The 23,374-nt window shown below is 34.0% G+C and overlaps 2 protein-coding genes across 18 annotated transcripts; both read right to left on the minus strand.

The window, feature by feature from the left end:
• Positions 1-5,578: 5,578 nt before the first annotated feature.
• LOC18429208 (protein CANDIDATE G PROTEIN-COUPLED RECEPTOR 7) lies at positions 5,579-7,345 on the minus strand. The gene has a single exon (XM_006838499.4). It carries the CDS (start codon positions 7,194-7,196, stop codon positions 5,874-5,876), a length of 1,323 nt encoding a protein of 440 aa, XP_006838562.1. The 5' UTR covers positions 7,197-7,345; the 3' UTR covers positions 5,579-5,873.
• A 3,319-nt stretch (positions 7,346-10,664) lies between these two features.
• On the minus strand, positions 10,665-17,495 carry LOC18429209 (protein ORANGE, chloroplastic). Of its 17 annotated transcripts, none has more exons than XR_016051539.1 (8): positions 16,874-17,495; positions 16,062-16,176; positions 14,279-14,395; positions 13,475-13,561; positions 12,369-12,445; positions 11,963-12,086; positions 11,192-11,328; positions 10,665-10,916 (listed from the first exon to the last, which is right to left on the minus strand). XR_016051539.1 is itself a non-coding variant. In XM_006838500.4 (8 exons), exons 1-8 carry the CDS (start codon positions 17,071-17,073, stop codon positions 10,839-10,841), a joined length of 939 nt encoding a protein of 312 aa, XP_006838563.2. In that variant the 5' UTR covers positions 17,074-17,495; the 3' UTR covers positions 10,665-10,838. The 17 variants fall into 17 exon arrangements, 9 of the variants coding, with proteins under 9 accessions (XP_006838563.2, XP_088717328.1, XP_088717324.1 ...); XR_016051540.1 differs by having other exon boundaries at positions 11,963-12,114; XR_016051543.1 differs by having other exon boundaries at positions 12,295-12,445.
• Between the last annotated feature and the right edge of the window lie 5,879 nt (positions 17,496-23,374).

The raw sequence follows: 23,374 nt of genomic DNA on the forward strand, positions 1-23,374 counted from the left end.
CAATGTGCAGAGGTAAAGAAGGCTCCCTATGGTGTCAAATAGGCATAAGGAGACCACTATAAGAAGATTTTAAGAATAATTGAATAAATGACTTCTGATATAAGTAATCTCAAACATTCCATGTTTTTGAGGAAGCCTAACCATACTTCTTGCATGCATTGCCGCCTCTTGACGGCATTTCTAGCAAATAGTGCTCATCTCTTGATAATAGAAGATGAAAACAATAATATATTTCTACAGGATTATAATGTGTTTAAAGAGATTTCAAAAGACCAATTTGGTCCATCTTTAGTGGTTTCATGGCATTAGAATCCTACACTCTGGATCTGGAACACACTGACTCAAACTAAACATCATTTCTGTGCAGTTCACATCTAATGGATTTCATGGCATTAGAGTCCGACACTCTGGATCTGGAACACACTGACTCAAAACAAACATCATTTCTGTGCAGATCACATCTAATGGACAACAAGAAAGTAGATACTCTGCTACGTTCACTCACATTTTAAGTATTTGCAGTATGTTAATAGTTGTGGGAGGCAAGAGCGGATTCAGGAGCGGGATTGGTTCCGTGAACGCCAAACTGCCATAGGGTGGAAGCTGCCTGGGGTTAGGATCGACCTCTGTATATTCAACAAGTTAAGGAGCAAGATCCTAGGATATTGGGCAGCAAGATCCTAGGATATTGGGGAGCGAGATCCCACGTCACTAGGAGCAAAGTTTTGACTTGAAGAGATGTAAGCTCTATTGTACATAAAAAGAGATCAATTATTAAAATATGAGAAAATTAGGATCGAGCCAATGCTCACTCAATCCATTGTCATACACTTTAGCATATTACCAATGTCATAGTTATAGTACTCAAATTTACTAATAATATAATTTCTATGAAACATAGACACATGTCGTGGGGTTTGACCATGTGTCGACATTTAGCAAACACCGACACACGTGTTGACACGCTTGGACATGCATATGACACCTCTATTAAGTGTCCACTACTATATCCTTTTTTTTTTACACATTTCCTTTTTTTGAAAGTGAGGGTTTTGTTTTTAGAAACTTCATTCTTTATTAAAGAGTATTTTATTTTAAAAGTAACAAGTATTTTAGAATAGCGAATTCCAATTAGTTGGAAAAGGATTTGATGATGATGATGAAGTATTTTAGAATAAAATAAATAGTTTTCAAAATAAAAAATATTTTTATTTGCTAAACTAGTTCCAAAAGTGATTGTTACCATAAATAAAAAATAAAGTTTATTTTAACTAACATGAAACTTTGTAGGGTTTCTCCCTCCCCGATTAGTTTCTTCCATTGCAATTCGTGGACCATTGGTTTCTCCCTCCAAGCTTGTTGACCGCTGGTTTCTCCCTCTTCAACCTGTGGACCACTAGATATTCATCTCTATTCTTCAACTTTTTTCTCTTCCATTCTCGTAGTGCCTTGTGCCATTGCTCCATCTCTTTTGCCATTAATAGCATGAATTGTATTGCACATTGCCTTGTCCTAGTAAAATGACTCTTTTCAATAACCACAATGTAAGGGTGCTACATTTGGAATTAATAATTAGCTAATACTTTGTAGCTTTTTTGTATATTGTTGCAATGCAACCTTGGATTGGTCTATAAGAAATTTTAATGAATAAAATTCAGACTCAAAGTAACCTTTTTTGGACTATTAATTTAATTATTTTTATTTTTTGGATGCTTAACTATTGTTGTATGATATGAATTGTTATATGTGTAAATGCAGATGTGAACTATACATAGATTTTAAGATATGTATATATATAGACGTACACATTTATGTAGATACTTGTATATTGCACTCACGTGTCATGTCTAGATATCATTTTTTGGGGTTCACGCTTATTCGTATCTGTGTCATAAATAGATACATGTGTCCATGTCTATGTAACATAATATAGTTTAATAATCTCATAAATTAGCTTGCAATGATTTTAAATTGCAATTTTGATATTAAATTGTAATTTTTCAATACCATAATTCTAGTAATACCGCGTTGTGATATGCACTACAGTTTAACATATTCTAAGTAAACAAATCTATAATACCAAGGAGAGAAGTAGTTCAATTAATAGTATAGCTCCTCTTCCTAGAGGGCTCCTATGAGCATGTGATACAAATGAAAATTGGAGTTTATTTATTTTTATTTTAATTAGGAATAGGGAAAGAGCTAGGATAAGGATAAAGTTAAGTAGGAGGAGGGAGGATTTTTTGCACTTGATTTGTTTGGGGAAGGTCTATCTTTTTAATTTAGGGAATAACATATAGATAAGGTAAAGATCTTTTGGTTTAGGAAATAACATATAGATAAGGTAAAGATCTTTTGGTTTAGGAAATAATTAGTGGTAATTATCTTTTACTCTTAGAAAGGCCAATGTGAAAATTAGAAAGAGAGAAAGTAGGGATGGTATGTGAGAAAGAGAAAAGGAAAGAATGAAAATAGGGAGGAGAGATAAAATAGGGAAAGTACGAACTTTTTTTAGAGAGATACTCTATTTTACTCGGGTTCTTTTGTAGTTATTTATTTATTTTATTTGAATTCTATTTAAAGGGAAGATGTCCCTCATTGTAAATGATCAAAGAATGCTTAGAGAATGAGAGTTGAATAAAGTGGATCTTGTGATAAGATCTTTTTAGGGCGGATTCCCTTGCAGAGCTTGTTTTTGGGGTGGATTCCCTTGCAAACCTTGAAAAAGGGTATATTTTCTCAATGATTTTTTTTATTATTATTATTATTTTTTATTGTTCCAGTTTTATTTTCTCCCTGCATCAGCATGTAGACCAAGATCCCATTTTATAACAAGCAAAATCCCTATTTCTATAAACCCAGCTCCCTTTAGATCCCTTAGAGGAACCATGGCATCGAGTTCCTAAGGTAGGACCAAGGCCTTACCCCTAAGGTTCCTGCAACTACGTGTTAAAGAGGCTTTTACAATGGGTACCATCTACAGACAGTTGGTAATCCATCTGCCTACTGATGAATGACTAGGTATTGCTCATGTCGTGGAAGTGGTGAGTCAATTCAAGGGAGATCTACATAGGACACACCAAGATGCTTTGTTGTATATTTTGTGATACTCAGGTTCAAACCAAAATATTATGACTTGACAGCAAGTTGTAAACCAATAGATATCATTGTATATACTACTTTTTAGAAGCTGGAACCTCATTTAGGCAATTATGGAACAAATAGAGAGCATGAGACTCATGGATCAATATGAAAAAGTCTGAGACAGCATGAGACTTGTGGTTCAATCTTGCCAAAACTATGTTTTGAGATTGACCAAAAATACGATGAAATATCAACATATAACATATAATTCCAAGACATAGGAATAACAAAACAGTTTACACTAGTTTACGTGCTACCTGCACACACAGATATGGACACCATCCAGGAGCTCCCAATCACAGGGTTCACCAATACCACTGTCATCCCTCCCCCCGAAACGCCCCCCTTCCTCTTACTCTTTTATGGTGATAAGTTTCTCCAAAACAAATGGTTTCTTATCTGTAACCCAAATTCAGGCTTCCAAGTAACAGGTTTCGTGTCCTCAGTCTACACATTTGTTCTTTATGGAAGAGAAATAAACAAAATATTTTCTAGTTCTTATGCTAAAATAAGATATGGTGTCATGTTTGTTATTTCTAGGGAAAGTGCAGCTCCGAGCTCTACTATCTAGAGCTGGTATTGATTTTGAAATCTCAAACATGTCAATGGACATAGAATAAGGACAATCTATCATGATGTGACCCAAACATAAAGAAGTTTTGCCACTTTACACAACAAACTATAGTTTCATGGATCATTCTCTTGTTCAGGTTTAGTTCAATGATAAACTTGTAAATTTCCCATTAAAGTTAACATCAGAGATTGATATTTATGCATGGCGATTACGTCGTTCGCCCCATGCCATTCATAACCAAACAGATCCATAATCCAAACAATTTGAGCATACTTCAGACCTCCTTCAAAAGGGCAAACACCATTTTGAGTGCACTTCTAGATGTGACTCAGTTTATAGCTAAACCATTCTGGATAAAACCAGAAAGAAAAAAAAAAAACAGGATTTCATAGTTGTCATTAATCCCACAAGGTTATAATGGATAATTGTGCTAAAAGGTGATTTTGCATATGAAACAAAGGTTCTCCACGTAAAGATTCTACGCTATAATAGACAGTTGTTGAACTTTCAGCGTGAAAGACCATTTCCAAATGACTTCAGACAACTGTAGAATACACTGTATATGAACAACTCTATTTCCAGAACAAAAAAATGTTTTCTATAAAGTATAGTTTGCTCCGGCATAAGAAAGACCAATCCACTACAAATCTCTAACCCTACTGAATATTGGAATCAATAATGTTTTATTCCTATACAAATAAAAACTGTCTATTCTTGCTGCATTGTATACTCAAGAGTATCTAGCAAGAAGCTACACAACATTTTGGCGACTTTGGAATTTCTTGGGTGAGTTTTGGGTATTGGTGGTTCACAACATGCAAGCTACTTAATGGCATGCTGATCATTCAAGGACCAATAGGAAATCCTATTCAATGGATTTGTCAAATAGCAAAATGGAAAATGAAACCCCAAAGTATTATGCTTGTCAAGCAGACGATATGAACAAGAAAGGAACAAAAGTACATGAAAAAATTAAGGAGGTTCAGATCACTAGGATGCTAAATTTAAGATATGTGAAAATAAATAGGCGTGGAACACATGCTTAGTGTCCATGGATCTATTTATTGACATGCATACACAAGTAAATCACATTACATCCGTAACTTCTTGTGAGTCCAACCATGCTACTAGACAAATAGAGTCATACATATTTCAGACATAAACTAAAATTCAGTTCATGATACTATAGCAGTTGATGACGCCACCAATTTAACCCAAGGGAGAAAAAGAGATGCTTTCAAGTGCATTCTCTTCAAGAGAATAAAACATAAAACAAACAATAAAGATTATTGCAAAAATAAAATCCTACAAAATCTCCTTTTTCTTTGATAAGCAAGTCCTAATTGATGGCAAGTACAGAGATTAAATGCAATACAATCTCAACGATTCAAGAAGAGTGAAAGAAACAATATGGATGCAGATCAATATCCATAAGAAAATTCAGGCCATAGGGTGGACGCAAGCCATCGCTATAAACTAAATCGGGTTTCCCATATTTGTTTTGTTGGACCAACTGTAATAGCTTATGGCCCCGATTTGACAATTGGGGGGTAGGGGGACAGAGAGAGAGGTGGGATGAAAGAGATTAATGTCAGTGGTAATATCTCAATGTCTCAAATAGCAGATAGAGAGAGAGGTGACATGAAAGAGATTAAGGTCAGCAGTAACAGCTCAATGCCTCGAATAGCACACAGTAAGTTCAAGATAGATAAATCAGCATGGGCAGAAATTTATGACAACTAAAGTATGAATTATCCAAGTAAATGCTCTATGAAGTACTATAGTAATCTACAGCGAAAAACATGCCATGAAAACATATTTCTGCACAAAAATACTGACAACTTAAACAACATCAGAAAATGAAACTTGAAAATCTCGTGCTTTCAACCAGTAACATGGGGCATGTTACAAACCTAAGCAATACAATCTAAAGTTTGCTTGTGGAAACATATCCCTGAATCCAACGAGAAGAACCTCAATTTCCATCAGTGTAAAAAAGGAGAACAAAATGTACCACACAAAGACCCTGAGTACGGAATCAAGAAAAGTTCAAAGGCACATAAGAGAAAAATATGCTTGATACCTAGCAGACTATCAAGAATTCATGATCAAGGTGAAGATGTTAAGCTTCCAATCCCGGACTCTTTCTCTCTCTCTACAACTCAAACTCTGCATCTTGCAAGATCGCCTGAGCTGCCGCCTCCTCTTCATCATCATCCAAAACAAAGTACTGATTCCTCTCCACTGGCCTGAACATATAAAACACAAACATGTAGAAAGCAAGGCTCGCAGCCTCCTCGGCAGCAGTGCTAACCCATTTGTACTTGTAAGCTGTAATGGTCTTGAGTGCAAAAACCACAATTCTAGTGAAATACAAGTAACCAACAACCACCATATAGAATTGCCTGAAAAGGGTCAATTTCGCGAGGTTCCTCGCCGCTTTCCCATCAGTTTTTGAGGCCTCCCTAAGGGTCCTAATCGACCAAACGATAGGGAAAATAATAGCACAACAACACGCAATATCAATGAGCAAGAACACCTGGTTCCAAGTAGCCCAATCCTTAATAAATGGACCAGTTTCTCCAGTAACAACAGATGCAATATTGGCAATAACTTGTAATGGGATCACAATCATGAGCACCTTTTTCTCTCTCTCTTGAAGGAATGGCTTCAAAAAAGACCACCCAGTTCCTATAAGAACAATTACTGTGAAAAGCATGATCCCCCTAAGAAATTGAAAGGCATAGAAAACAATATCCCATCCATGTGGGGTTCCAGTTCTCTTAACATAATACTTATCCTCAGCCGCACAGACCAGATTCAAAGCTTTCACAGCGATCAAAGCCCCCATTACCAAATGAATTCTATGAACTGAGACCTTATTCTTCATGCAAACATAGATCCAAACCCCCATAAAAGCAACATAGGAAAGGAAGAAGATAAAATACAATTTGGGAAGTTGGGTCTGACCAGCAGGAAGATAATCCTTGGTTTCTCCCTCCAAATTGTACATCTCAGTGTGCACATTCATTGAAACCTCGACATTGGGGTTGCAGTTTGCAAAGACTAGACTGTACTCATCAGGAACAGAGACCGGATACGAGTGGTTATAGTTGAATTCGGGGCCCAAATCGTTGAAACTGAAGAGGTATTTGATGTATTGGCTCGAGAGAACGCAAAATCGATCGGTTTGCTCCATCTCGATCATGACCTGCATAAGCTGTTCTTCAGATAAGAGGAAGAAACCCATTTGAGAGAGATCAGTGACATGGTTTTTGGGAGATTTCCATGAAACTCGAGAAACTGAGATTAGGACATGGCCTTTAATGGTAAAACCAAACTTCTCAAATTGGATCATGGGGCGGGAGTCGGATTCGATTCTTAGGGATTTGATCTCTGCAGAAGAGGGGAGGGGGGTAGACAGAGAGAGGAGGAGTAGGAAGAGAGAGAGAAGGGCATGATGGGGTTTAGTGGACATGGCTGGAGGAGAAGAGATCTGATTTGGGGTTGAGAAAGAGGAGTAGAAATCAGAGAGGGAAAGATCTGATTTGTGGTTGAGCAAGTGGGGTTCTTGCTGGAGAAGGAATGAGACAGAGACCGAGACACAAACCCAACCCAACCCAACCCAACCCGACCGGCATGCTATGTTCTCATCGAACAATATAGGAAAAAACAATCACAAGGTATGGTAGGCCTTACTAAAAACAAACTTACAGCTTCTTCACCTTAAAATCCCTGCCTAAGAAACACTTTTGACTTTGAGCATGGGAAGAGAAACCTATATGATGCACTGGAATCATTTTCTACCGCTCATTATCAAATTCGTACCTACAGACCTTGCGGATCTACAAATACTTCAAAAATGAATGGTTTAAATATTTTGTTGTCGTCATCAAAAGCTTTTTTTTCGAACTAATTGAGTTATGCTCCAATGGTTGTTATTTTATTTATTAAGGGTCATAAGTCATTTTGTTCTATTAAAAGTTATAACCTCGTGTCAAAAACATTTCTACACTAGTATGTCATTTTATTTTGTTAATAGTCATACCATTAATGACATTAAATCTCCATATTTTTTCTCACTACTATATGTCATATTCATTTAAGCCTACCCATCTACACTATTTTTAGTACTTAAAATCTTAATTTCTTTATTTTACAACTATAATAGTCAAAGACCAGATAATCGATTTGAAGGTCTTCTAATACGAGAACTTCCATGTTATATGAGTTTTGAGGTGAGACTCTTAGTTGTTCTCGTGGGGTTGCAACCCTATCGAAATATTTTGTTTTTTAAAATTGCACCACACAAAGTGATTGTAAAATAATATTTTTGCTTCTTTTGAAACGCAAGAAAAATACTGAAAAAAAGTTATCAAAGATCCAAAATTTCAAACTAAACAAAGAAAAATAAGGAGAAATGAAAAAAGTAAAAAACTAGAAATAAAAATAAAAATTTCCCTAGTAAAATAGAGTTAAGCAGTGGAAATACAAAACATTAAAAAAGGGGATTGTATAAAATGAAATCCGATAGTTTTGGTATCTCACAAAGTTCGAAAAAATTTCTTTTGAACTTTGAGCTTGGTCAATAAAATAAATATAGCCATCCAATTTTATATCCAATGGTCAAAATTAATTGTGACCACCTTGAACCAAAGATAAATGGTCTCATTAGATACTCTCTCTTAAAAATTAAATAAATTAAAAAAAATATCCTATTATCCCATATTTTTAACTTCTATATCTCATCAGACCCAATAATTGAAAATATCACTTATAAACAAAAGGACTACATCTTTTCTATCTTCCAACCCCTTAAATCCTTTTGATCATGTATTATTGACTTCAACAACTTATGAAATGACTTTATCTCTCTCTCTCTCTAAAACTCTACCTCTCTCTCACATCATCGTTTCTCTCTAAAACCCAAACTCCATCTCTCTCTCTCTCAAAACTCCATCTCTCTCTCTCTAAAACTCTACCTCTCTCTCACATCATCGTTTCTCTCTAAAACCCAAACTCCATCTCTCTCTCTCTCTCAAAACTCCATCTCTTTCTCTAAAACTCAAACTCTGTCTCTCTCTAAAACCAAAACTCCATCTCTCTCTCTCTAAACTCCATCTCTCACACACACATAAGAAAGTGTGCTCGTGTTCGAGCTCAAGCTAAACCCCTTGGCTGGTAAACTCATCGAGAAGCGAAGAGAGAAAGAGAGAGATGGAGTTTGAATAGGGTGTCATTTTAGTGTTTGTTTTGATAAAAAATTTACGATCAAAAGATTTCAGGGGGTTGTAAGATAGAAAAGATAGACATTTTGCTTACAAGTAATATTTTAAATTCTTGAGTTTCATGAGATATAGAAGTTAAAAATAAAGTATAAGAAGATATTTTCCCTATAAATTATGTTAGTGGGGCTATTGTCCCTAGTGGCAAGTTGCAATAGTACTAGCAAGTTCAGTGCAGCGATTGCGTGCACTATTTGCTTAACAAGTGCTCAACTTGTAATTTACCCAAAAAAAAATAAAATTGTAATTAAATTTTGGTAGATTTTATCATTATATTTCTTTCCCCATTTGAGAGATTTAGACGTGTGCGAAAGTCCCATTTCCCTCGATAAGTTTCTAAATTTTCGGTTTTGATATTTTACGTGAGGGTGTGATTTGTTAAAATGTCAATCTTAAATAATCAAAGTAAGAGGTTTCGGTTTTGAGTGGTTTTGATGATCAATCGGTATTTTTAAAATATAAAATTAAAAAAAAAAACATATATAAATTTTCAAAAAGAAGGAATTTGGTGTAATGTATTTTTTAATATTCTTTATATTATGGTAAAGATTAAAAATTATTTTTATCATTAATACTCACTTTAATTCAAATTTTGATCAATTCATTAAAATACATTTTTTCATTAATTTCCAACTTCATTTTAATTTGTTTTGTTTTAATCATTATTTATATCTTTTTCATATTTTAGTTTTTTTTTTTTGTATCTTTTTTATTTTTTCAACACTTTTTTTGACCACCAGAGACTTGACGAGTCAAAACGGTTAGATCGAAAGATTTACCGGTTAGGCCGGTTAAACTGCTTCAGGGTTTTGTGAACACTGATTGGGACTCATCCATCCTATAATTGGTTCGTCCTGACTTACCGATTCCCTTATAGATCTGCAATCCTCGATAAAAATCGCGGGGTGTTAAAACATGGGTGTCAGCGACGAGAAAAAGTGGTTCAAGAAGTATGCATTTCACCATGGGACCAAATCTCCAATTGGACCCTATGGCCCTATCATCTTTAATAAGGAAAGATACCATGCTCCCGTGTTCCTAAAGTCTTCACAATTGCCGTGTTCTTAAAGTTTCACAATCGTAATTAATGTTAGATATGTCTCATAAAATTCAAAATTTCTTTTTCGAGCTTTGAATTTAGTCAATAAACACTCACAATAATCTAATTTAGAATCTAAATGACAAGTGTGATTGTGATTGGGACTCAAAACTTCCTCCAAAAGCATGCATTCCTAAGAATCACAAAAGAATCATTGTTTGCAAGAAATCGTCACACAATTGAAAAACTTACAAAATGGGAAAAGAAAAAGAAAAGGAAAAAAAAGACATTTATTTATGATCCCACTGGAGAGAAGTGGAACACAGGGAAATGCTCAACTATGAAACTATTGGACAGGGATACATTGTAGTTTGTACATGCTATACTTATGACTTATATTATTCCCATTTACTTCATAATTTGTAAGGTGATTGCAAGGAACATTATATATAATTACTCTGTCGTCGAAGACCCGCAAATCATACTTACTGGTTTTAAGAGCATCTCCATATACAAGTGCTAATGACATAGAACCTGTACCATTTTTTCTGAAAACGATACCATAATCAATAGCAACGATCGTTATAAAAAATCTTACTAAAAACTTTTTTTCACCCCCATATAGAGAGAAACGAAATTCTTGCTTAGGTTTTTGATGTCTGATCACCGTAGATAATTTACAGAAATCGCCCCAGACAACCTGGAACCATAATTATCAAAAGGAAACAAAATATTTCCTATATATTTCACAAATACAGTTTTCTTCACTGGATGACTCTGTTTCCTAGAAAAATCTCTAGTCAAAAGGATCAATTCTCGGATCATGCTCACTTGCCATTGCCATTCCAGTACATAGGCATGTAGGACACATCACCTGCAAACATAAAAGAAAAACAGAATCATGTCACAGGTTCCATAGCATTTAAGTCATCCCCCAAATAATGTCAGAAAGGAGCCGGCAAGAGATAAGTTTATTGTAGCTTGAAAATGTTTGCATTATCACCACCATTAACATAAAGCATTTTATGTGGCAGTGATCCAGAAGAACATGACTAGCCTTTAAAGGGCTGGAAACATTAATGATCATACAAAAACCAGTCATCACATGAAGTGTACGAGAGAAACAATAGGATGATTATAAATTTATACCTTTCCTGCACCTGAGCAATTAGGGCATCGTTCAGCTGTGGGCGGTGAGAGAGATTGATCATAACCTTCAGCCACAGCAACTGGTTCAACCATGGATAGCGTTCCACTGCTTGAACATCTAGCACAGGACAGGTACCCTGACAGCACAGAGGAAACAAGGAAGCTCAAGAAATCACAACTATATATTATTCCTCACGACATCAATAGATCATCATCATCATCATAGCTTTTTTCCAACTATTTGGGTTGGCTACACGAATCTTAGTCCGCCATTATGCTCTACCAAGGGCCATACCCTCAGTGAGATCATAAATCCTCATATATTTTCTCACTACTTCCAATCATATCCTTTTGGGCCTACCCCTTGCCCTTTTTGAGCCTTCCACTTGAACTAACTCACACCACCTAACATAAATTGTACTAGGTCTGCGCTGCACATGGCAAACCCATTTATGTCTACTTTCTCTCATCTTATCACCTATTGGAACCACACCTATGTTCTTTTCGTTGCTGCATCAACAAATATTAATCCTAAATTCCAGTATACACACAGATGACTTTTAATACTTTACTCAACAGCCATCTACGAATTGTGTATTGGGAACTAGCAGGTAAAAATTGACTGGATCAAGGAATGCACAAAACATACTACTTACTCAAGAAACACAGGTCAAGGAATGCAGAAAACATACTATTTACTCAAGAAACACAGGATTCATTCATATGGACATAAAGGTAAACATTTATTTAGTATGGGATGCATATACATACCAGTTCCAAGACAGTATTTGCATCTTTTTTGCTCTTGTTGCTTAACATTGTTGATTTCAACCACCATCAAGGATGATATCACTCCTACTGCTCCACCCGAGAATGATGCAACAATAGGATCAACCTGACTGCATTATCACCAATTAATGAATCTGTGAATGGAAGAAAGTCAGAATAGAAACTGTGCCTTAGCTCTAAAAAGCTGCAGCTTATCTAATTTAGAGCACTAGGATGGATAGATTGAGCAGGCTATTCATACTAAATGTGCTATCAAAGAAACATATCAACAAGACAAGGAGAGAGATGTGATAACATGTGAAAAATGTCTTCACCAGGTGAAAATGCGTACTTCATTTATCGTATAGGAGTTTGATATGGAAGCCTTACATCACGCTACAGTATGTACCTCAACTGTAGAGGCAGATGCATACTACGAATAAAGTCTTCATAGGATGTACCTCCTAGACCCAACTTAAGTTCCAGCTGAAAGAGAACAAATATCCCACCAGAATTAATAATATCATCAAATATAAATGACTATTGTCATCAAATATTAAAAGATTAAATATCTCAAACAATTCCTAACAACAGTGTCCCCAGACATTTAATTAATCATTGAGGGCACATTTCTCAGGGGTGGGAAACCTGCTTCATACCTATATGCGTATGAAGTTGTTTCCCAGAAAGCTGTTTGAGCAGTGTTGAAAAGCACATCATGGCGCTTTCCCTGGTACTAAAGTGTCGTGCTTTCCCATGTGCTACAAACATGGCAAACAGCTGATTTTGTTGAGATCTCCTTCTCGGAAGGAGATCTCAACCGAAATAAACGCACCCTGAGAGAATGTTCAAGATCAAACAGATAAATCAACCATGATGAATGAAACAAAACTCACTTTTCAAGAAAAATGACAAGTCAAAAGAATTTGATAGGCAAATGCATGTTGTGCTCAGCCACGTTGCGTGGCCATGTTTAAACTACAAGAAGACTTCCATTAAAAGGATCAAGGATTTTTTTAATGGAGAGACAAGGAATTCTTTTTTTTTTTTTTTTGATAATGTTAAACTGTGGAGTGACAGGGATTTCTTCATCATACTATCAAAGAAGAAATGTTTCATCACACAAGCATTCTCACACCATGTTTGGAAATGATATATGACACACTTCTCAAAGTAGATATACTGATATAGGCATGTTTAAACTTCAGACTACAACGATCAATTATTTGAAATACAAACTTACTCCTCAGCAGGATGTTTCAGAACTCAGTAATTAAGGACACCATAAAAAACTTAAATAAAAACTTATACCTTTTTTCAAAAGTAAAACTCAAAAATTCTGGAGCAACTTTTTCAATTTCTAGAAGTTGTCCTCATTGTGTCATAAGCACAGTAGGCAAGGAAGTACAACCTTGGTCACAAATTAAACAGTGATACATAGAGCACATGCTTATATACCCATATGCATGCATATAAAATCATAGAACAGAAAATTTGTAGCATGCACAAACTTACAGTGGGTGCCAGAAGGCCTCCAAAAAGCATGATTCCCGCAATAAGAGAGAAGCACGTAGCATAGTACACTTTAAGATTTGCTGGAGTCTGTTCCAATTTTTGAAGTCACAAAAATGATCACTGTGAACTAAATGAAAAAGACTATCAAAGAAAAGTACATAGAATGAGATAAATGTGAAAAAGTAGCGAGACACCTCTTTTGATATTCATAAATCAATAGGTACATAAAATAAAAGAAATCTCCACATTTAAGCAAAAAATGAAAATCGCCATCAACGCATCGCACCTTACCAAGCATAACTACCAAATGCAGGTTTCAAGTCACTAGGTAGTACAGACCTTTGGCGCCATAACTAGGCCTGCCCAAGGGGCAACCTCATATTTAGAAGCACACCAAATGTGGTTTCCGAGTCCCTAGGCACATCTAACTATTAGAAACCCTTAACGTTGAAAGTTCTGTCAACAAGAACTCAAATATGGGACCTTGGTGACAACCCTTTGTTTTGTCTTTAGTTCTTAAATTTGACTTTTGTTTATCTATAATTCTAGAAGTTACTAGAGATACATGATTATATCATGAAACTTAACATAAACGTTACACATGCATCTACTCAAATAAAAGAAGAAAAAAAAAAAGTCACAAATGTAAGCAATGCACATACATTAATGGGTAAGCGTACCTAAAGTAACATTAGACGACTTCCATAATGGCACACAATACGCATCATTAGGGGGTAGGCTCCTAATTTCAATATTGCAGCAAAGAAGATCACTAGATGCAATGCTTAGGAGCTCACTACTCACCAATGGAGGCAAAAAGGGAATGAATGACGGAAAATCAGGAAACTCATTTTCTTTTTCTTCTTTTAGAACACCAAGTTCAGCACTTCTAATTCTTTGCTGGATACGTAGCCTGCGAACCTACAACAACAAAAACTGAAAGAGATCAATGAACTATGTTACTTCCGAATTTAAGAAAAAAGAAATATTCACATTTAATGAATAAGTTTTTCAACATAACTGTTTTTTTTTGTTCATAGGTAAATTTTCAACAGAGAAATTTGAATCCAGAATTCGTCCAATCATAATAATATTAATAAGAAATATATTTATGTAAATTGCTCCAACAACATAGAGACCACAATGTTGCGAAACCTCACAGATTCTCTTTAAAAGACTGTACAGATGGATGTAAACATATCAAAACCGAAAAAAAAAGTGCTATGTGCCCTAATAAGAAAAATCACCTAACCTATTCATGAATCTAGGGCACTCACCAGCACACATGCACATGCATACACAAAAACTAGACCTCTGCCCATGATATCCATAAGAAGGATGAAATGACTGTGACGCAATTGTGAACAATTTATGGTTCCTAGTTTATAGTTTATACTAAACAAGCAAGTAGATCCACATTACCGCTAAGCTCTTAAATAGTTTAACATCATCATCCATGAAAGTTGTTTTTCCTTTTGGATAATATTGTAAGCTTATATTGAAAAGGAGAAAGGGACCTGAAAGGCGAGCCAATAATAGAAAACATGATCTCAATAAGGGTTGCTTTCTGTCCCGATTTTTCTTGTATTTTTAGTGGAAATTCCTATTTCTCACGTGGTATTTAAATAGGTAACCCCACTCTTAGTACAACTATCAACAATGTTCTTCTTGATTTAAATAGGTAATGTACCATTTTCTCTCTCAAGAGAGAGAAGAAAAAGATAAGAGAGATTGGTATGGAGAGAATCAACGTCTAAAAGACAGGAGAGAGGGAGGGAGGGAGGGAGGGAGGGAAGAAAAAGGTAGAGAGATTGGTCTGGGGAGAATCTACATGTAAAAGAGAGGGGAGAGAGAGAGAGAGAGAGGATTCTAGAATTGACCTGCGAGCATCAAATTTATACAAAATCTATACCATTCAATAGCTCGTTAAAAATCAGAGGAAAAGATCAATCAGCACATCCGCATCAAATTTGTAGGAAACAAGAAATTGACATTTTTGGCAGTTTCACATGGCGTGGTGCATGAAACATACTTATAATAATAGTACACACACAGACACATACATCATGTACCTAAGGTGGAAAACTCATAGGAAGATAGTAGAGATAGTATGAGTACAAGTAGGCTGGGGTTTGGGATGAATTACTAACAAAATTCTTCTCTGCCCTCAGATGCTCTTTGGTTTTCTACCACTTCTCTTTAAGTGGAATATCTTTTTTACTGAGATCCTCTGAGCATAATATCAATATCTTAAAATAGAAATTAAGTGCTCAGTGTTCTCAACATAGCACTGTTTCATGTATGTCACAATTGATCCCTTAGTTTACTACCTAATAGATACTAATCAAGAAGAACATTGTTGATAGTTGTACTAGGAAAATATGCCTTCTTAAAATATGACATAGATGGTGGATGCCATTAGTTCACATAATAAGGGAACATGGATGTGAAACACCATTAACCCATTAATCCTCATAATAAAAAGAAGACATCGATGTGAAACACCATTAATCCATGTAATAGTAACATCGTTTCGTCAACACATCATAATGGTTATCTTCATATAGCTCTTGTAAAAAATCCATACCTCCTCCATATGCAAGAAAATTTTGTTACGACGACTCCGGATATTGTCTTGAATTTCTTGCAACTGCAGTTTGGCAAAGTCTTGTACTGTTTCAGGCCCTTCTATGATGCAAAAACTGCAAGGGATTTCAAGCAATGAAAGCATATTAGACACTAATTGGGAAACAATGAATTCAATAATGGCATGTATTCGTAACTGAGAATTTCAGAAGACGAGAAATGGTACAAAATCCTTTGTGAAAGAAACACTATGGTGGCAAAAATTCCCACCTACCTAGGTGATTTAATGACAATACATCATCAGGAGCGATGGAAGTGGCTAATGTATAAAAGAAATCCAATAAGCGAAATAATAAAAAATGACCACCCAAAAAATACGAAATAATAAAAAACCGAACAGTAATTAAAGCAGCGAACATCTACTTTACCCACTCCTTAAGTCTTACACAATGCCAATCCACTTCACACTTGATCATGAGTTCTTAACTGTACGGTCAATAATTGTGGCTCTTTTTTTTCTTTCTTTCCCCTCTGTTCCTCAAAATCCGGCCGTTGCATCTATAATCTGGCTTAGTATATGCTCAAAGTTTCAAGATATAGAAATTTGGGGAAAATCGTTATTAAAAAGGCAGTTAAAGACCCAATAAAGTACAAACCACGTTAGTAGCCATCCGATCTAACAATTCCATATAGCTTTCCAATATCACCAATTCAGAAGCACATACATTACAAAGTCAACCATAACACCCAAACATAAACAACTGATGAATAAACATTCATAAAAGGAAAAAAAATGAATCAGAGATTAAGTACTTGGTCGTGTTTTTGTCGGTGGTGTCTAAATCGAGCTGTGTATTTGTGGTTGAGGCAAAGAGGCCTTCTGGTTCGGTGGCCATACACCTCCATCTAAGAAGAAATTGAGTTTTTCTCAACTTGAGATTCAATGGTGGAGAGGGAAGAGAAGTTGCAGAGAAGGAGTAGCGAGAAGAGCATAGCATGCTTGATTGGATCATCGCCCTAATGACAGGGAGATTCAAAACCAGAAAACCTAGACAGATATTGTTGTCTAGGCCGAGTCACAGTACAAAAGGGCGAATTTTTCCCGTTTCTCTCATCGATCGAGAGAGTGTTCCGATTTCTCTGGTCTGATGAACCAGAAAACACTGCCCGTCTCTCTCTCTCTAGCCCTCAAAAACCATCTCCCTCTCACTGTTTCACTCTAAAACCACTTCCCTCTCACTGTTTCACTCTAAAACCACTTCCCTCTCACTGTTTCACTCTAAAACCACTTCCCTCTCACTGTTTCACTCTAAAACCACTTCTCTCTCACTGTTTCACTCTAAAACCACTTCCCTCTCACTGTTTCACTCTAAAACCACTTCTCTCTTTCGCCGGCGTTCAAAAACCATTTCTCTCTCTCTCTCTTTCTCCCTCTAACACCACTTCTCTGTCTCTCTCTCTCTTAAAAATATGAATCGACAAGAAAAAGTTTATTATTTTTCTGGTCACCAAGAATCGCATTAACAAGGAGAAGTGTTACTTGACAATTTGGACGATGCATATCAATACAGATTTGCTCAAATGATTCCTGGTTAGATCTACACCGTCCAAATTGATTAGAGGAATGTGCACTGATGGGCTGAAATAATTGTGTGGGGGCCCGCCCATACAGCCAAATCCAAAGGAATAATAATGGGGAAAATTTGGACTCGTACATGTCGTAGTATATTTTGGTCCACTTGGCGTGACAAAAAATCACACGTCAACCATGCGAATTTTTTTTTTTTTTTATCGTTAATCGAAGTATTTACTGGATTCTTTTTCACGTAGACCCGCCGTCCACTATTTGTAATATAATATCTATATATAAAAATTATATTTTAATAATATTTAATATTCAATTTATAAATAATATCTTATCTTATATAATACTATATTAAAAGATTAGATATATGTTATATTAATATTATATTATAATATAAATAATATATTAGTTCATATAATAATATATTAATAATATTAGATATATATTAATATAATATAATATATAAATTTAGTATGATTAATATTATATATATAATATTTATATTATTAATTTATATTTGTATTATATTTATTTATTATATTATATATTTATGTATTTATATAATATAATACATTTATATAATAGATATTTGCAATACAATATATATTATAATAATATTTAAATAAGGGTGTGGTTTCTATAAGGCTGAGGCTCTAAACTATCACAGTAGGGCACGCCTTCAAATAGTGTCAAAAGATGTTTCAATAATAGAAATCTTGTGATGGCTTGACAATTTATTTTTATATCTAATAATAAAATTTAAAGTTTACAATAAATCGAGTAGATCTATCAATACTTGAAAATTGACGATCGAAAAATACATTACAAGATTCACTATTTCTAAGACTTGAAATCCATTTTTTTGTCATGTTCATACGTCTTGAAGTTGAGATGATCAATTTGAGGAATTGTGAGCATTGAAACAACCTCTTCTAATGAATTTTTTATGTGCGTTCTAATTTGATTGTTTAGAGCCTCACACTTATATAAAAATTTTCTTTTAAATAATACATGTGTATATTTAACATATGTACAAAACAAATATAATTACCAAACAAGTTGCAGTTCATTACAATTTGCCTTTTAAACATGTTAACAAACATAGAGAAATGAAAGTTTGCAAGAGATTTTCTTGCAAAGTCTTTACATATGTAAATATTTTTCATATGAAAATATTTCCACTCCAACCAAATGTCCCCCAAAGAGATGGATCTAAAGACTCAAAATATTTTAATCATCAATTATATGTTGCATTTTAACACACTTGAGAAGCATTCTCACTTCAGATCCATGATTTTATATATAAAAGAATAGAGCAAATCTATGACGTACAAAGAATTAAAAGATCTTTAGAAAGAATAGTGATGAATGGTTTATTTTGAATGATCAAAATCTATATTTTTTTCATGTTCATAATCATTGTAGTTGAAGTTATTGACCTATGAAATCCTAAGTCCCAAATCCATCTCCAAAATGATTTTTGGAAGGAGACCGCATTTGAATAGATGTCAATTCCCCACCATCCATTAACAAGTATGGGAGCCAAATTTATCTATGCGCCGGTGTAACATGATCCATATGGTCACCACCGTCACGAGGTTATTCATGGATTGGATAGTTATTGGTGTACGAAAGTGGGTCCCACCCAACACGTCATTAAACAAATGACACCCTGCTGTCCTTTATCACCATCAATTTGATAGTGATATCGTGCATTGTTGATAGTGATAAACCGCATCGTTATTTTGATTATTTGTTATATTATATTACGAAATTTATCTCGAAAAAATTTATATCTTTATCGAAGATATGGCTTTTAATAGAACTGAATGGAGAACCATGATTCATATAACCGGCCCTAATTAATTGAAAAAAAACTAAAATAATGATAATGATCTGAAAAAAGTTTATATAACGTTGCAACCTTGTAAACTGCAACTCTGAAATGTATATGAGTGAGTTCATATTATTGAAATAAGGTGCACCACAAAATCCCCTACAAGAGACTCTTAAAGACCATCCAATTTGATCGTGTCGACTTCAAGATGTATGAATAGCAAGGGGAAAAAAATTTATAGTTCTAAAAGTAATACATTTTGTAACAAATTATCTAGTCTATCTATTTTTAAAAAGTTTGAGTGTTCAGAGATCTTCTTAATATATACTATTTTTAGAATTTTAAATTTCGTAACTAAAGATAAAAACATTTTCAAGCTATCATATTTCATAACTAGAGATAAAAATATTTTCAAGCTATCATAAGATTCCCCACACTAAAATTGTATCTCCAGACAATCTAAAGGTGCACCTTATTTCTATAGTATATGGAGGGCACCTTATACAAACCTCTTTCATTTATTTATGGGTCAGGTTTGTATAAGGTGTCCTCATCCTATAAGGCACATCTCAAAACTATGTTGAAAGATGCCGTTTCAATATTGGAAAACCTAACAATAGCATAAAAATATATTACTACTCCTTATTATAAAATTTGAATATCTAAATATCATCTAGTTCGAAGAGACCTATAAACAATTAAAACCAATAAAATAGACTATCCAGATAATGTATTACAAAAAACACTGTTTTCATGACTTAAAATCCTTTTTTTTTCATATCCATACATCTAGAGGTTGAAATGATTAAATTGAGGGTTTTATAACATTGAAGCAACCTTTTGCAATGATTTTTGAAGTTAGCCTTACTTTTGACGCCTTATATAATATTATTTTTATCAAAATTTTCATGTGAATAATTCATTATTTTAATCATATAATTTGATTTGATTTCAAAATATCCATTAAAATACACGTATCTATGAGTTGGAATAGTTGCAGATATGTAAAACATTAAATAATACAATTCATTATTTTAATCATATAATTTGATTTGATTTCAAAATATCTATTAAAATACACATATCGGAATAGTTGCAAATATGTAAAACATTAAATAATGCAGTTTTCTCATGGGCAATTTGACAAATTTCTCTCTTATATTTTGAGTCTAGTTTGTATAAGGTGTCAACCTTAAACAATTAAAGCAAGGCACACCATTAGATTGTGCCAAAAGATGCACTAGAAGCATTTCTCATAGGCAATTTGACAAATTTGTGTCTTATGTTTTGAATCTCGTTCGTATAAGGTGCCAATATTAAATAATCAAAGCAAGGCATACCATTAAATTGTGCCGAAACATGTACTTCTAGTGCCGAAAATCCCTACGATAGCATAGAAATCTATTTTGCGTTATTTATAAATATTAAAGCTTCAAAAATAGTATACATATAGTAAAGTTATTAATACTTGACAATCTTGAAAATAGATGGTCAAAATAATATGCTACATAATGCACTATTTTCATGACCTAAAACGTTTTTCCCATATCCATACATCTCAATTTGAGATGATCAATTAGAGAGCTTTTTAGTGTTGAGTTGGATTTTTGAAGTGCGACTTATTCCTATAGATAAAATTATAGTTTATTTTAGAGATGCCCCTACTTCTATAGATAAGGTTAGCATTTTATATAAATTTTTATTTATTCTTATTAGCTTTCGTGAGGAAATTTTGATAAAACTTGGTTTTCTGTCAGTTGACTTAGACGACTTCGAGTCCCTGTTACAAATCTAGCTAAACAATCCAATAAAAAAAAAAAAAAAATCCCATATTTTAAAAAATACAATCCTGAGTTTTAGGGGTTGTTTGGATACTTGGAAATATATTGTTTGTGAATTATATTATTGGAGTAATACATTACCTGTAAATGCATTGTTATTGTTTGGGTAGTATTTAGATGCAACCTAGGAAGTACATTGTTATTTTTGGCTAGGAAGAAATATAGGAGCTGCATTACCAATATTTTACCAGCACGTGCCTATAAACTATCATTTCTTTACTTTTTGTCACAAAATTCTACTTAAATACTGAATTAATAGCATCATCACACCATTTCAAAAAGATTTCTATTAATAACATTATCACCATTCCAAAAAGATTTTCTAATAATAACTTATACCATTGTACAATCATGACACTATTTGCTACTTATGTTTTGTGCCTTTGGCACTTATATGCAATCACATGTTTTCTAACATGGCATTGGTTTCAATATGATAAGTCATTGGATCAAAATGATTGGAATAACATGATTTTAATATGATAAGCTTTATTTTTATTTATTTTTTATAGAAGTCTTTCAAATGTCTCTATATACCATTTTAAATAAACAATAAATTTATGGTACAAAATTCAAAATATGTAGGATACGAGTTAAAAAATGGGAAGAAGTTTGATTAGTAAATATAAGATTTGGTAATTGCAGTATAAAATTTTGAGGTATTAGAGGAGACGAGGTATGTCATTTCAATTGAGATTTTAGTAATCTTTTATGAGGATTACGTTGTGTGAAATTTTTTATTATGACTGCATTGTGTAATTTATCATTAATTATTGATTATTGATTTTTATGTTTATTTTTTTGTTTTTATATGACACTGATGCCTTCAGATGAGGGGACGAGCTTAAAAAGGGTGAGATCACATTATGTTGTGTAAAATTTTTTTATTATGATTTTGTTATGTAATTTATCATTGATTACTGATTTTTATTTTTATTAATTTTGTTTTTATATGAGAGTTGATGCCTTCAGATAAAGGGACGAGTTTAAAAAGAGAGGGATCACCTAGTTATTAGGAAGAGAAAGGGCTTTTTTTTAATCACGATAGAGTACGCAAAAACAGCACGAGAAATATTTCCCAAAATTACCCGTCACTCTTGTAATAGATTTTTCACTTATCCCTTTCAATTTCCTTACGATTAAGTTTATCAAAACAGTGATTTTTTCACTTATCACCGTGTCTAATGGATTTCTTGATTTTTGGGAAAATCTCACGTAATCTCTTTCAATTTCCTTACAATTAAGTGTATCCCAACTGTGAAAATGCCATATTTCCTTATAATATATTGTTACGTAATAGATTTCCAGGTACCCAAATAGCTCTTTACCGTTAAAAAAATGTTGAAAAACCTTTCAATTGATCATCTTGATAATGGTCATCTTAATCTCAACATAGATCCTTATTGACAATTAGAGCCTCATCACAACTCATTAAGGGTGGCTATACGAATCTTGTCCCGCCATTCATTATGATCTATTACGGGTCATACCATTAGTAAGATCATGCGTCTCAAGATGCATGGACATCAAGAAAATAAATAAATTCCACGTCCTAAAAATAGTATATCTTGAAACATGTCGTCTCAACCATCTATTTTCAAGAGTTCCAAATATTCATAGATATGCTTGATTTGTACTATTTTGAAAATTTTAAATTTCATAATTAGGTTTGAATATAGAGGTTTCCAACATCAAAACTATATACACCGACAAAATTTAAACATGCGCCTTACTTGTATGCTATAAGGTAGGCACCTTATACATACCTCACCCTATTTACCACTTCTGTGATGCAAGGATAACAGGTAGTTTAAAAAAGGAAAACTTGCTGAAAACTCCCAAATATGTACTTTCTAGGCATTCTGCTCCCACCCTGATCTTTTCTCACATATTTTTTTTCAAAACCATCTTTTCTAACTAATACCCCCTAACTCAAAAAGTTATATATATTTTGACGAAAATACCCCTTCCGTACCTTCACCGTACAAAACAAATCATTTGAACAGACCCCAATCATTTTAACAAGAGCTCGGCAAATTTTAAAAAAGATT

Source organism: Amborella trichopoda, chromosome 3, assembly GCF_054954075.1.
Source record: "Amborella trichopoda isolate Santa Cruz 75 chromosome 3, AtrichopodaSantaCruz75HAP2 v2.0, whole genome shotgun sequence".
NCBI classification, from domain to species: domain Eukaryota; kingdom Viridiplantae; phylum Streptophyta; class Magnoliopsida; order Amborellales; family Amborellaceae; genus Amborella; species Amborella trichopoda.